Here is a 15,200-nt window from a genome sequence, read left to right as displayed (position 1 = left end):
CGGATAATAAAGCTGTATGGTAGATCAGTAGGCTCTACAAAAAAATTATTAGTTAACACGCGAGAAAAGTGTACATAGTGACGTTACACTTGGATTTATTATCCTTTGTTTCAGAAAACTGCCAGCCACGCAGCCAATATCCGTTTTTAACATATCTACAGAACGTCTTATTTCCGATTAAGACTGTAATAATAATCCTAAATAATGCGCGGTTCCAAAAATAATCCGCGAATCTATATGAACCTCGCCATACCTGATCGCCTGTGTGACACGTAACGTACGTTAGAACACACGGTGGTAATTATCCGTCAGCTCTATTTGACTATTTCATCAAATCATGGCCACAGCCGTTTCCTCGTCACCTGTCACGATAACATCGGAGGGATCACAGCAGTCGCAAGCTCTGACTCACACGGCGTTTAATCCGATCCTCTAGCTGGCCGTGACCTGCCCAAGCAAGTGACCACTGCTTTTGATCGAGCTGAGTTCCCGTGCTCGCCGCTTCCTACGGTAATACCGGGCCATCTCTGCTGCATATAACAGGCAGAGCATTCCCACTGGGAGGCTACAGGACAAGGGAAAGGAGCAGAAGATGGGATCTCACCTGATCTCGTTGCAATTACCGTCGGCGTCCCTCTGCTCCCCCGGTGGACAGGGGAAGAGCTCCTCTGGCCAATCCTCTTCTTTCAACTTTTTTATGGAGGGCGCCATGGACGTCAGGGGCGACTCCTCTGGTAATTGAGTCGTTGCCTGGGGCGACTCCTCTGCAATCTGCACCATTATCTGGGGCGACTCCTCTGCCACCTGCATCGCTGTCTGGGGCGACTCTTCTGCCACCTGCATCGCTGTCTGGGGCGACTCTTTTGCCACCTGCATCGCTGTCTGGGGCGACTCTTCTGCCATCTTCATCACTTCCTCCAGCAACTCACCCGACTTCATCTCTGCCTCTTGTGATTCATCTGTATCCAATGCACCCGGCAGTTCTGGCGAATCTGGCACGACTTCTGTAAAATACCCCCTGGTCAACACTGGTTGCTCCTCTTTAAGTTTCTTGAGCCGTTTCTGCTTCTGTCGCTGTGCCAGGGATTGTTCAAACAGCTCCATAACTTTCTTTCCCTCTGCATTATCCTGCGGCTCTATCTCAAGTGTCTCTGTCTCAGGTGACTCTGGCTCAATTAATGGCACCTGGTCATGTTTATGTTGCTCTCGCTGTGATTGCTCTCTGAGTATCTGGTCATTTTTCTGTTCCTGTGATAGTCGCATCTGCAGGGAACAAAAATGGTACACTGTATATTTCAGATTTTGCAAACTGGTCTGAGAACTATTTACAGTAGCATCATGACTATTGTATGGTCAGAAATGCGCAAGCCTCCACATCTCTGCATGACCACTGCAACCTATACCATTCATCAGGCATCACATCTACCTGTCTAATTTTCAGGATTCTCCTGTAACTCTACATTCCAAAAGATTCTGTTATCTTCTTGTGTGAAATGTTTATCAACTACGTTTGGCATTCCTACAAGCTACACTCCAGACAAATACCATGATAAAAGACATCCTAACATATTAATTTATTTTCGTTGTTAATGTGTTTCTCTTTTCCAGAAATGTTTTTGTTGCTACTGCCAGTACGCATTTCGTATCCCTGTACTTCGCACATGGTCAGTTACCTTGCTTCCCAAACAGCAAAACACACCTACTGCTTTTGGTGTCTCATTTCTTGCTGTTATTCCTTCAGCATCTCCCGATTTAACTAAACTACATTACATTATCATTATTTTACTTTTATTCATGTTCATCTTGTAACATTTTTTGAATACAGTGTCAGTTCCGTTGGTGTCTCTAATATAACTACTCTGAGGTGACAAAAATCATGGGATAATGTTATGGCGGTAATATCGCGCACACAACGTATAAAAGGGCAGCACATTGGAAGAGCTGTCGTTTGTATTCAGGTGATTCATGTGAAAAGGTTTCAGAAGTGGTTATGGCCACACGACGGGAATTAACAGACTTTGAAAGTGGAGCTAGATGCATGGAATATTTCATTTCGGAAATCGTTAGGGAATTCAATACTACCAGATCTACAGTGTCAGGAGTGTGCCGAGAATACCAAATTTCAGGTGTTACCTCTGGCCACAGACAAAGTAGTGGAAGATGGTCTTCACTTAACGACCGAGAGCAGCGACGTTTGCGTAGAGTTGTCAGTGTTAACAGACAAGTAACACTGCGTGAAATAATGGCAGAAATTAATGTGGACTTACTACAAAGTATCCATTAGTACACTGTTTTGGCATTAATGGGCTATGGCAGCAGAAGACTGACTTGGGTGCTCTTTTTAACAGCACGACATCGCATGCCGCACCTCTCCTGGGCTTTTGCCTATATCGGTTGGACCTTAGACGACTGGAAAACCGTGGCCTGGTCGGCTGAGTCCCGATTTCAGTTGGTAAGAGCTGATGGTAGTGATCGAGTGTGACACAGGTCCCAAGAAACCATGTCAACAAAGCACTGTGCAAGCTGGTGGTGGCTGATGGTGGGCCATGTTTACATCGAACGGACTGGATCCTTTGGTCCAGTCGAACCGATCATTGGCTGAAAATGGTTAGTTGGGCTACTTGTAGATCAGGTGCAGCCATTCAAAGGATTTCGTGTTCCCAAACAACAATGTCTTTTTTTTTTGTATGGATGAGAATGCGCCGTTTCACCACGCCACAATTCTTCGCGTTTGGTTTGAAGAACATTCTGGACAATTCGAGCGAATGTTTTGGCCAACTAGATCGCTCGACATGAATTCTGTAGAACATTTATTGGACATAATCGTGAGGTCATTTTCTGCATAAAATCCCGCAATTGTAACACTTTTGCAATTATGAATGGCTATAGAGGCAGCATGGGTCAATATTTCTACAGGGAACTTCCAACGAATTGTTGAGTCCATCCCACGTCGGCTTTCTGCTCTACGCCGGGCAAAAATAGGTCCGACCATGTTAGGAGATATCCAACAACTTTTATCACCTCAGTGTTACAATGTCATTAGCAAACATCAAAGTGTTTATTTCTTCTTCCTCAACTTAAATTCCCTTCCCAAATTTCTCCTTGTTTTCTTTTAAAGATTTCTCAACGTACCGCCTGAATAATAGTGGGGATAGCATGAACTCCTCTCTCACTCCCTTCTCAACTACTGCATTTATTTCATGTCCTTCCGCTCTTACTAGTATAACTGCAGCTTGATTTCGGTATAAGTTATAGGTAACCTACAGCTACTTATATCTTACCCCTGCTGCCTTCAGCATTTCAAGTGACGTATTAAACTCAACACTGTCAATAGCTGTCTCGAAACCTACGAATCGTGTAATCATAGTCTGTTATTCGTTAATATGTCTTCTAAGACGAAACGTAGAGTTAATATTGCCTTACATTTCTATGCAATGAAACCGATCTTCCTCGAGGACTGCTTCTATCATTTTTTCCGTTTTGTGATCATTTATGTCAGTATTTCGCTATCATGACATAATAAAGCGATGAGTCGATAATTTCACATCCACCAGAACCTGCATTATTTGGAACTGTCATTATTTCATTCCTCTTCAGGTCTGAAGAATATTACACTTGTCTCATACGTCTTACTCAGCGGTGCTATAGTTTTGTCTTGTCTGGAGCTCCTAAGCAGCTCAATAATTCTGGAAGATTTAAAATACGACTGTCTTGGTTGCAAATTGTTTTACCTATTTATTGACAATGACGCGTTTGCCCTTGTGGGGCATTTCCAGTTAACCTATTAACATTATGAGGCAAAGATACATTAAAAATATGTGGATGGGGGCAGTATGAAGCAAAGTATCAGACTATGTAGCGGTCCCTACAACTGACAAGAACTATGAACTTACGTGAGAAGTAATGTGGTGAGCCAACATCCGTCCTTTAATGCTAGTGTATTGCATTAAGACAAAAAGTACAAGGAAAATTAGGCAAATTAAAGCATAATGGATGAAAAGTGGGAATAAAATTCCGAAGTACAATTACGGTATCTACCAGAAACATGAGATATGATGAATCAAGAAAAAAATTGAAATTACCTGAAGTTTCTTGTCCTCTTCGTTGTCCGCTTCAGGTTTCTTGACCTCTTTATGTTTTTGTCGCTGAGCCCCTGATTGTTCAAACATTTCCACAAGTTTCTGTCCCTCCTCAAGATCCTTTGGATCTATCTCAGGTAGCTCTGTCTCCAGTGCCTGTATCTCAAATTGCTGCGTCTGCTTTATAGGTTGCTGGTCAAATTTCTGTCGCTGTGGTTGCGACTTCTGAGGTTTCTGTTGCTGTGATTGTCGCATCTGCAGGGAACAAAAAGGGCACACTGTATATTTCGCAAACTGCTGCGTTCAAGGTCTGAGAACTAACTATATACGGCAGTATGGTGGTTATTGTACAGTCAGATATGTGCAAGCCTACTTATCTCTTGTAATGCATGGTAAATGGTAAAATCCTTTGACACAGGTGCGGTGAATTATTAATGCCTAGAGCAGTATAAACTGTCTACGAGAATTGGACGTTCCGTGTTACGGGTGCATCTCTCTGGAATAAGTAACCAAAGGTGTATATTTGAGGACTCTTGTGTGAAGCGATTACAGAGATCGGACGTGTTTTATGTTGGAGAGATTTTGCTATTGTTGTGCGACGCTATTAATCTCCAGTGTGAATTTTTAGTTAGTCGATGACACAAAAAATAAATTCAAGAAAATAATACGCATTCAAAGAGTGTATTTATCAATTTATAAAAGAAATGACAAACATTCTTCAGATATCGTAAATCGATCGGAGGTGCAGTGTGGAATGATAGTGCGAGCCTGCATCTTTTCACAGTCAATATTCTTCCAGAGAATATCTCAGAAGCAATAAACTTGTCTTTGATAAAAAAAGTTAGACACATCAATGCATACGCATCATACAACATAGCACCTAGATGTGCCGAACGATGTTCGTAACGAAATAAACATTTTAGAGGTTTCAGGTGGAACAGTTCCGACGAGGAGTATCAGCGAGATCGATGTTGTGGGACATATATCTAGCTCTCCTGTGGTATTTAAAACCAAAGACTTATATTCTTTATCTTTTAAAAGACTGAAGCTAAAACCTAAATAAAACCACTGGAAATCATAACTAAAAATACCAAAAATAAATAAGAAACAGAGATTTTTCTTAAACAAAATTTCTTGAATAAATAAATTATTAAAAATACAATAAACTCAACATGATTACTGCAACCTATACCGTTTGTAACTGCCTTGCTGTAGTCAAGCCTTGGTTTGCTATGCAGTGTTTACCCCCCACTCTTCCCGCCATTGTGAATTTGACGAATCCTTGATGCCCCAGGACGTCACCTATCAAACCGATGCCTTCCTTTAGTCAAACTGTACCACAGATTTCACAAACTGAATACAGTACTTCATCAGGCATCATGTCTACCCGTCAAATCTTCAGGATTCTCCTATAACCCTACATTTCAAAAGACTGTGTCATCTTATTGTCTGAAATGTTTAACGAATACGTTTGAGATCCATAGAAGACTACACTGCAGACAAATACCTTGATAAAAGACTGCCAAACATATTAATTAATTTTCGTTGTTAATGTGTTTCTTTTTTCCATAAATACTTCTGTTGCTATTGTCAGTACGCAATTCATATCTCTGTAATTCGGCCATGGTCAATTTTTTTGGTTCCCAAATAGCACAACACACCTATTACTTTTAGTGTCTCACTCCGTATTAATTTTTCTTCAGCATATCCCGATTTTACAACACTACGTTACAGTGTCATTACTTTACCTTTATTCACGTTCATCTTATAACATCTTTTGAAGACAGTGTCAGTTCCGCTGGTGTCTCTAATATAATTACACTGATGTGACAAAAATCATGGGATAGTGTCATGCACATATACAATGGCGGTAGTATTGTGCACACAACGTATAAAAGGGCAGCGCATTGGTGGCTCTGTCGTTTGTACTCAGGTGATTCACGTGAAAAGGTTTCAGATGTGATAATGGTCGCATGGATGGAATTAACAGACTTTGAATGTGGGATGATAGGTGGAACTAGACGTATGGAATATTCCATTTCGGAAATCGTTAGGGAATTCAATATTACGAGATCCACAGTGTCAAGAGTGTGCCGAGAATACCATATTTCAGGTGTTACCTCTCGCCACAGACAACGTGTGGTGGATGGACTTCGCTTAACGACCGAGAGCCGGCCGCGGTGGTCTCGCGGTTCTAGGCGCGCAGTCCGGAACTGTGCGACTGCTACGGTCGCAGGTTCGAATCCTGCCTCGGGCATGGATGTGTGTGATGTCCTTAGGTTAGTTAGGTTTAAGTAGTTCTAAGTTCTAGGGGACTGATAACCACAGCAGTTGAGTCCCATAGTGCTCAGAGCCATTTGAACGACCGAGAGCAGCGACGTATGCGTAGAGTTGACAGTGTTAATAGACAAGTAACTCTGCGAGAAGTAATGGCTTAAATCAATGTGGACTTACGACAAACGTATCCATTAGGACACTGCATTTGGCATTAATGGGCTATGGCAGCAGAAGACTGACTTGGGTGCTCTTTTTAACAGCACGACATCGCATGCCGCACCTCTCCTGGGCTTTTGCCTATATCGGTTGGACCTTAGACGACTGGAAAACCGTGGCCTGGTCGGCTGAGTCCCGATTTCAGTTGGTAAGAGCTGATGGTAGTGTTCGAGTGTGACGCAGATCCTAGGAAACCATAGGCCGAAGTTGTCAACAAGGCACTGTGCAAGCTGGTAATGGCTGACGGTGAGCTATGTTTGCATGGAACGGACTGGTTCCTCTGGTCCAGTTGTACCGTTCATTGGCTGGAAATGGTTATGTTGGGCTACTGGTAGACCAAGTGCAGCCATTCATGGATTTCGTGTTCGAAAACAACAATGTATAATTTTTGGATGCGAATGCGCCGTTTCACAATGCTGAAATTGTTCTCGTTTGGCTTAAAGAACATTCCGGACAATTCGAGCGAATATTTTAGCCAACTAGATAACATGACATTAATCCCGTAGAATGTTTATTGGACGTAATCGAGAGGTCATTTTCTGCATAATCTCCCGCACTCGTAACACTTTTTGAATTATGGACGGCTATAGATGCAGCATGGGTCAATATTTGTACAGGGGACTTGCAACGACTTGTTGAGCCCATGCCACGTCGGGGTCTGCGCTACGCCGGGAAAAAAAGAGGTCCGAACCATGTTAAGAGATATCCCACGACTTGTATCACCTCAGCGTTACAATGTCGTTAGCGAACATAATGTTTTTTATTTCTTCTCTCTCAACTTAAATGACTTAAGACAGTACGTAGCCAACCGCTTTCCGACGTACACAGCACGGAGCGTTGCGTACAGTGGGCAAAATTTAAATATAATGCGGTCGAGTGCATGAGATACGTCAGATCTCGCAGTTGGCGGTAGAAATGTAGAGGAGTGAAGACAAGAGTATACAGCCATAGTAAGAAACATTAATGGTATATAGCTGTGGTTAACCAACGTGGTGAAGAAAAGTGGTTGCACAGCTAAATTGTATATGCAGAAAATAATTAACCAGGTAAATACTAGAACTGTTAAAATTAGATTAGAGCAGGTACAGCGATAAAATAGTGCACAGACACAAGCTGTGTAGAAGGTAAATTACGTTTATAAAGTATGAAATTGTTGAAACCTGCCTAACAATAATACTTAAAATGAAAGTAAAACATAACAAGTCAGAGCATAATAAAGCAGTTAGAAGATAAATACCGTTGCGTAACATTCACGACAATGAATGATTGATGGATTAGTAATGTGGGTGGCATGATATAATGAAACGGTTTCTGCTAATCAACTGATCATTCAATAATCTACCTTTTTCTGCACCGGGATGCATAAGAATTTCGATTTCTTCTAAAAGATCTAGCTTTTTCGCTTTGCGGGCAGTATGGAGTACATGGAAATTCTTCAACGTCGGGGGCCGGTGGCCACCAGATTTTTTGTGCTCAGTAATAATCTTACCTTTCTTGTTAAATAATATTTACTAAACCTCGTTAGAAATTTCCTACCGGTCTGGCCTACATATGAAGCTTCACAGTCGACGCACTCAATCCTATAAACACTGGAGTCAACGTATTTGTCTTTGGCAGATAGTTCATTACGGAGGTACGAATACTGGACTCCGAAAGAGTGTCGTATACTCCAGCACCCTCGACTTAGATCTTTCAGTGCACGAACAAATTCTTGTTGGAGTATACTATCTCCCTTTTCTTGTTCATCTAATTTCTTCTTTCTTTCTGTAGTACACACTAAACAAAACAAGAAGCGCAGGTACATTTGAAATGTCGAGAGCCATCCGCTTTACACTCTTTGTTCATAAACAATTACAATTTTGCACAAAGTAACTTTCCTTCCTGGGATATACTACCTCAGAATTAAATTAAAACAGTTCCTGTTGCCTCTGTCCTGACCAGAGTTTTCAGGAGATTTCTCTAGGTCGTAAGCGAAATGTTGAAACTGGGAGCCCCCTCTCAAATATTCCAAACTAGAACTGGCTCTGACACACTACCAGCTCTCCTGGTATTTGATCGAAAATTCCCTGACCTTCCAATGATGACTCTATGACTCTCGAACAGCCTGCTCTATCCTTACGGTTAGAGAACGGAAAGTGTAAATAAAAAGTCTGTAATACTGGTTTCAAGTTCGTTCCCTTGTGTAGACCTATATCTTCCTTTCCTTTTCTAGCATCCCATTCTTTGCTTAGTACTGGCTTTTCATATGAGATCTTAACATTAGTTAACGTGCTTCTTTTCCTCCAATGGTCTCTTTACTATTGTTATAAGCTGCATCTACCTTTCCCACAAATGAAACACAAATGAAAAGTGATTACTACGGCGGAGATAGAACGGTAAAGTGCCCTGATGCCATTCCAGAGTATTTCCACAGTTATATATAAATGCACTAACAATTTTTAAATGAGGATAGTATTAATTTTGTTTCTCCTTCCTGTAGCCCTTTACCTTAGCACTTAGCTTCAAATGGCTCTTACTGTCAAATTTGTTGTGTCCAATATTCATTCTTCTCATTAAACATTCATCTCACTACTTCAAATGTGAATAGTCTCTCAACTAATATAGGTACTGATGCATGATATACTCACGAATATATGGGGTGTTCCAGAAATGTTTCATCATACATCGGGGGGTTCTAGAGGGCCCAACGAAGCTAAAGAGCGTTAGATGTGAGCGCATTCTACGAGATTAGCCCTTCGGCAGAAAACGTGACTGTCTGTTGATGGACCATAGGTGGAACGCTTCGCAATGTTGTTTGTTTTTCAGCGATTGCGATTGATTGCCACGATCGGCAGTGGAAAAGATGGAGCTAGCTCCTGCGTAGAAAGGTCTTGTGTCCTACGAATGCGATGTTCTGTTGCTTTGGTGGATGACCGTTTCTGACACAGGTTTCCACCCACAGTTTATTATTCTCCTGGAATCCTCTAAAATCCCGTATGTTTTTCGGTGCACAGGAGAAAAGTAAACTGCAAATGGAAATCCGTGCTTCTCCTGTGGGTCGTTAGGTACATTTTCACTGGTGTTTCGTTGGGAATTTGCAATTTAGTTTTTACAACAGGGAGCTGGAGTCAGCCCAAACAAATCCTGCACATGATGTCTTTAAAATGACAACAGCGTCGACGGAAAGCTTTAGTTTGTTTCCCATTACAAAGAAAATAACTTTATAAAAGTTGAATTTTACGTGCCCATTCGATAGAGCGATGCCAAATTAGTCTACTGCGATATTCGGTATTCACCATGTTTATTGACAGGGACAGAATAACCAGAACTCCAGTAGTGACTGAGCAGCGCTTCTGGATAGCTGTAGCAGTCAGTGTGGGCCAGTGAGGTCCTATCGTGTTGCAGTGCTGGTTTTCTTCCTGTTTTACATTTCCTGTTAATACATGATAGACTAATTTGGTTCCGCTCTATCGAATGGGCACATAAAAGTCCACTTTTAGAAAATCGTTTTGCTTGTAATGGGAAACAAATCGATGCTTGCCATCGACACTGGGCGACACATGGAAGATGTGATGAGCTGGATTTACCTGGGTTGACTCCAGCTACACGTAGCATAATAGAAACTGCAAATATGTACATACCGTTACTTAATAATAATAATTATTAATATCATTACGATTATTATTTCTGTTACTATGCTGAGACATAACATCGTAATCAATCAAAACATGGAACAACTCCAACAAATGTTAAAAATACGTTATGTTGTATAAATAGAAACAGTAGGTCTAAAATAAGCCATAAATAGAGCTTGTACAGCTTAGCATTACTCCTCAAGCCCTTTCTGGTTTGCCCTTTTCAATTTCTGTCCATCTCATTTTTTAGATGTCTGTAGTCCTTATTGCTAGCATCATTTACTGAACTTTTATAATTTCCCCTTTCCTCAGTTAAATTCAGTATCTTGTGTGTGATCTACAGATAGCTCCCGGGCTCCGTATTTTTACAATATATGTTCCTCTCTCAGAGGCCACCCATTTGTCTTCTGTTATATTCCTTTCTCCAGTTACAGTCAATTGTTGTCTAATGATCACTTTGAAACCTCCTCAATCAGAGGTTCTCTTAAATTACGTGGATCACATATTCTTAACTTTCTATCTCACACCAATTTCTTCGGTTCATTCTAGCATCCATAACCAGTAAACAACGGAGTCACTGGAAATGTTTGCAGTTTAAAATTTAGTTTCTAAATCTCTGTCTACTATTATATAACCTATGTGACACCTTCCTGTGTCTCCAGCCCTCTTCCACCTATGCACCTATGACATCAAGTGTCAGCAATGATTAAATTGTTGTCTATGCTAAATTCAGCTAGGTGTCTTTCACGTTCATTTCTTTCTCTTGGATATGTTATACTTTTTGCCTTCTCTTTCTTTTCTGTTACCGAATTCCAGTCCGTCGTCACAATTATATTTTCGTTTCCCTTAACGATCTTACTAATTTCTTTTTCTCGCCATACATTCTTTGAATCTCTTCATCTGTGGCGCTAATAGGCATAGAAACGGCTTACTACTGTTGTTGTTGATGACTTTGCGTCTAAGTACGAGATCGATTACCATACGAAATTACTCTCTCGACACTCCACCTAGCGTGTTTACTGTGATAACAGACTGAATATGGCCACACTATAAGCATAGCTTCTGTCACAGAAAACTGAGAGCCGAGCGGAGTGGCCGCGTGGTTTGAGGTACCATGTCACGGATTCTGCGGCCCCTCCCGTCAGAGGTTCCAGTCCTCCCTCGGGCATGGGTGTGTGTGTTGTTCTTAGCATAAGTTACTTTAAGTAGGGACCGATGACCTCAGCAGTTTGGTCCCTTAGGAATTCACACACACACACACACACACACACACACACACACACAGAACGGAGAGAGTTCGGACCAGCCTCGAATTAAGGGTCTCACAAGGTGCTACCTCGGCCCCTTTCTCTGTTCGTTTTTGTCGAGAATCTCTAGAGGATGAATGGTCACGAGTGACGGAAAAAGAGCACAGTTCACTCCTGTTTATAAAAGGGATTAGAAAACGGGTGCACGTATATCTCTAACGTACGTCTGTTGTGGGATCACAGAGCATATCATAAAGTCGAACTTTTCGTTGTTCCGGAACGGAAAAAAAAAAACCTTGTAAGATTCGTCACGATGTACCCTATGCACGTGTAATAGGGTAGCTAACATTGTTAACATATCCAAAGTACTTGTAAAATGTCGCTGATGGATGATCCTAAGGAAATGCTGAACTACTAAAAAATTAATGATGGAGGATGAACCAATTAATTAAAATTTTATTTTAATGCCAGAATTCGAACCCAGATCACTTGCTTACAGAGCAGCTGTGCTAGCCACTGCGCCACACTGGCATTGCAGCTGCATAGCATATCCTAGTGTATATCTCCTTCGCTGATTCATACTCCAATTCACGCCTCAGCCTACTGATATCCCCTTCTAAACTCGCATCAATATTTTAGAGGCTTTACGATATCGAAATAGCATCTTGGAAATGCACAGAATGGGGTTAATCCTGCCTGTATCTCAGGCATAAGTGATCGTATACAGTTGATATTCCTGAGACATACTGAGCAGCATCAATCCCAGGTCTCTGACTTTGTAAACAGATACGCCAGACACTGCACCAAACTGGCGCTATAGCTACCAGAACTGCTCAGCATACATGCGTATGTCTTCCTGATTAACATATCAACTACACCTGAGGCACAGGTAGGATTTGCCCATTTTCGCTCATTGTTAAGGGGCTATTCCAATATCAGAGAGCCTCTACAATACTCATGCGAGTTGAGAAGGATAACAGCAATGGTTGAGGCATGAACTGGAATTTGTATCGGTGAGGAAGACGTACTACGGTATTCGACGCAGCAGCTGCCTAATAGAGAGGAGATGTGGGTTCGAATTCTGGCAATGGTGCATATTTTATTCTTTGTTCTGTCCTACATCATTATCGTAAATCAACTGACACTCAATATGTCTCAGGAATATTAACTGTGTACGATTGCTAAAACAGTAGTTTCACAGAATTTTACTAAATGGCAGCTAGCTTTATATGTTGATAAACGCACCAAAATGGCCATAACAAACTAAAATAATCCGATAGTATCCGTTTATAAGAGCACTGGTAGATTGCTTTCACAGTTTAAAAAATTCGAGTGTAATATTATGAACCAAATACATCGACAATATAGTGCAATAGGATAAGGTAGGCTTGGGAAAAGCCTAGAAACACAGGAAGATACCAGCTGAAAAATATAATTTTGAGACAGAAATTGCGAAATCAGCTACTGGATTGTAAGGCGAACCAGAAACAAAATGGTTCAAATGGCTCTGAGCACTATGGGACTTAACATCTGTGGTCATCATTCCCCTAGAACTTAGAACTACTTAAACCTAACTAACCTAAGGACATTACACACATCCATGCCCGAGGCAGGATTCGAACGTGCGACCGTAGCGATCGCGCGGTTCCAGACTGTAGCGCCTAGAACCGCTCGGCCACACCAGCCGGCGAACCAGAAACAGATGTAGATTCAAATCATAACGTAATAATAGTGAAAAGTAAGGTCAAGCTAAACAGGAAGACTTACTGTACAAGGGCGTAAAAGGTACGATAAAACGTTCGAGCTTCCCTGAGCTGTGGACACTGCAATATTGAATACTAATATTAGTAGATCAGCTGGAGAATAGACATCCATAAAAAAAGATAATCACATAAATTTACAGAGAGATTAAGGTATAATAAAGGTAATTGCAAAGATGTTGTGGGCAACAGAAGAAATATTTATTGTTCGACAAAAGAAGGAATTACAAAAATGTCCAGGAGAAGAAAGCGTAAACATATTTCATATGGCTGTCCGATGCCGTATCGACACTATGCTTCCCTGGTAGCACTAATTGGTTATCGTTTGAGGCAGGAAGAAGCCTTTGTTCACTCTTCACTATCATGTTACCCCGTTACAAGGGACGACGAGATACCAACACTGGTCTGTAGAGAAGTTGAGTGGGCAATGCCACAGCTGTTATTAAGCCCCACGGGGCTTTTTCGCGCTCTGAAAATGAAAATGACTGAATATTTGGCCAATATGCTTATTTTGATTGGCGACAGTGCTCTGGATAAACCACTTAAGTGTTTATAAGAGCACTGGTAGATTGCTAGAGCCTTTCACAGTTTAATAGACGGCAAATCATCGAGTAAAATTGCAGTGATAGCAGGTGTTCCCCAGGGAAGCGTCCTGGGAGCTCTGTTGTTCCTGATCTATATAAATGACCTGGGTGACAATCTGAGTAGTTCTCTTAGGTTGTTCGCAGATGATGCTGTAATTTACCGTCTAGTAAGGTCATCCGAAGACCAGTATCAGTTGTAAAGCGATTTAGATAAGATTGCTGTATGGTGTGGCAGGTGGCAGTTGACGCTAAATAACGAAAAGTGTGAGGTGATCCATATGAGTTCCAAAATAAATCCTTTGGAATTCGATTACTCGATAAATAGTACAATTCTCAAGGCTGTCAATTCAACTAAGTACCTGGGTGTTAAAATTACGAACAACTTCAGTTGGGAAGACCACATAGATAATATTGTGGGGAAGGCGAGCCAAAGGTTGCGTTTCATTGGCAGGACACTTAGAAGACGCAACAAGTCCACTAAAGGGACAGCTTACACTACACTCGTTCGTCCTCTGTTAGAATATTGCTGCGCGGTGTGGGATCCTTACCAGGTGGGATTGATGGAGGACATCGAAAGGGTGCAAAAAAGGGCAGCTCGTTTTGTATTATCACGTAATAGGGGAGAGAGTGTGGTAGATATGATACGCGAGTTGGGATGGAAGTCATTAAAGCAAAGACGTTTTTCGTCGCGGCGAGATCTATTTACGAAATTTCAGTCACCAACTTTCTCTTCCGAATGCGAAAATATTTTGTTGAGCCCAACCTACATAGGTAGGAATGATCATCAAAATAAAATAAGAGAAATCAGAGCTCGAACAGAAAGGTTTAGGTGTTCGTTATTCCCGCGCGCTGTTCGTGAGTGGAATGGTAGAGAGATAGTATGATTGTGTTTCGATGAACCCTCTGCCAAGCACTTAAATGTGAATTGCAGATTAATCATGTAGATGTAGATGTAGATTTGGAATTGAGGAGGTAATCAGCTTACCAGGTGCATGGTATCTGTCGCTTTCTTCAGCAGCTCGGCGACATCAATCTTTCCTTCCATTGGGTTGGTGGGAAGCAGCACGACTACAAAGTCAACGTCGCTTTTGTTTGCCTTAGACCTGCCCCTCCGGTTATCGTTTTTGGGCGCTGGAGCTGGCATCGCTGCAGCGACGTACACTAGGAGCAGTAACAGGTGAGACTTCGCCTCCATATTGGTCGTACCAAAATCTGTCTGGCACTAACGCTGGCCCTTTCAGAACGTGGAACGCACTTGCCTCGCTGTCCACTCACATCCCCGCACCATTCACTTACTGTTTGCAAGACACACAATAGCACTTGTGGCAGTAAATTCTGAGGTGCATATCATCAAACGACAATCTCATTATTATGCATATGGGAGGTCATTTTAAGGTAATGAGATTTCCCTATTACTTTTTTA

General features: G+C 41.7%; 1 protein-coding gene across 1 annotated transcript; it reads right to left on the bottom strand.

The window, feature by feature from the left end:
- Positions 1–600: 600 nt before the first annotated feature.
- Positions 601–14,972, bottom strand: LOC126215263 (putative uncharacterized protein DDB_G0271982). Its single transcript, XM_049941979.1, has 3 exons — positions 14,763–14,972; positions 4,083–4,334; positions 601–1,263 (listed from the first exon to the last, which is right to left on the bottom strand). The coding sequence occupies exons 1-3, from the start codon at positions 14,970–14,972 to the stop codon at positions 601–603; spliced, it is 1,125 nt and encodes a 374-aa protein (XP_049797936.1).
- Between the last annotated feature and the right edge of the window lie 228 nt (positions 14,973–15,200).

Source organism: Schistocerca nitens, chromosome 1 (genome assembly GCF_023898315.1).
Source record: "Schistocerca nitens isolate TAMUIC-IGC-003100 chromosome 1, iqSchNite1.1, whole genome shotgun sequence".
Classification (NCBI taxonomy): domain Eukaryota; kingdom Metazoa; phylum Arthropoda; class Insecta; order Orthoptera; family Acrididae; genus Schistocerca; species Schistocerca nitens.
Note: the sequence above shows the minus strand (reverse complement) of the source record. Positions and strands in the feature narration are given on the sequence as shown.

Coding starts and splice junctions, on each gene's coding strand:
- LOC126215263 (XM_049941979.1), bottom strand. CDS start 14,972: ATGGAGGCGAAGTCTCACCTGTTACTGCTCCTAGTGTACGTCGCTGCA. Junction 4,335..14,762: donor CGACAGATACCATGCACCTG/GTAAGCTGATTA, acceptor TGTTCCCTGCAG/ATGCGACAATCACAGCAACA. Junction 1,264..4,082: donor AAGAGGACAAGAAACTTCAG/GTAATTTCAATT, acceptor TGTTCCCTGCAG/ATGCGACTATCACAGGAACA.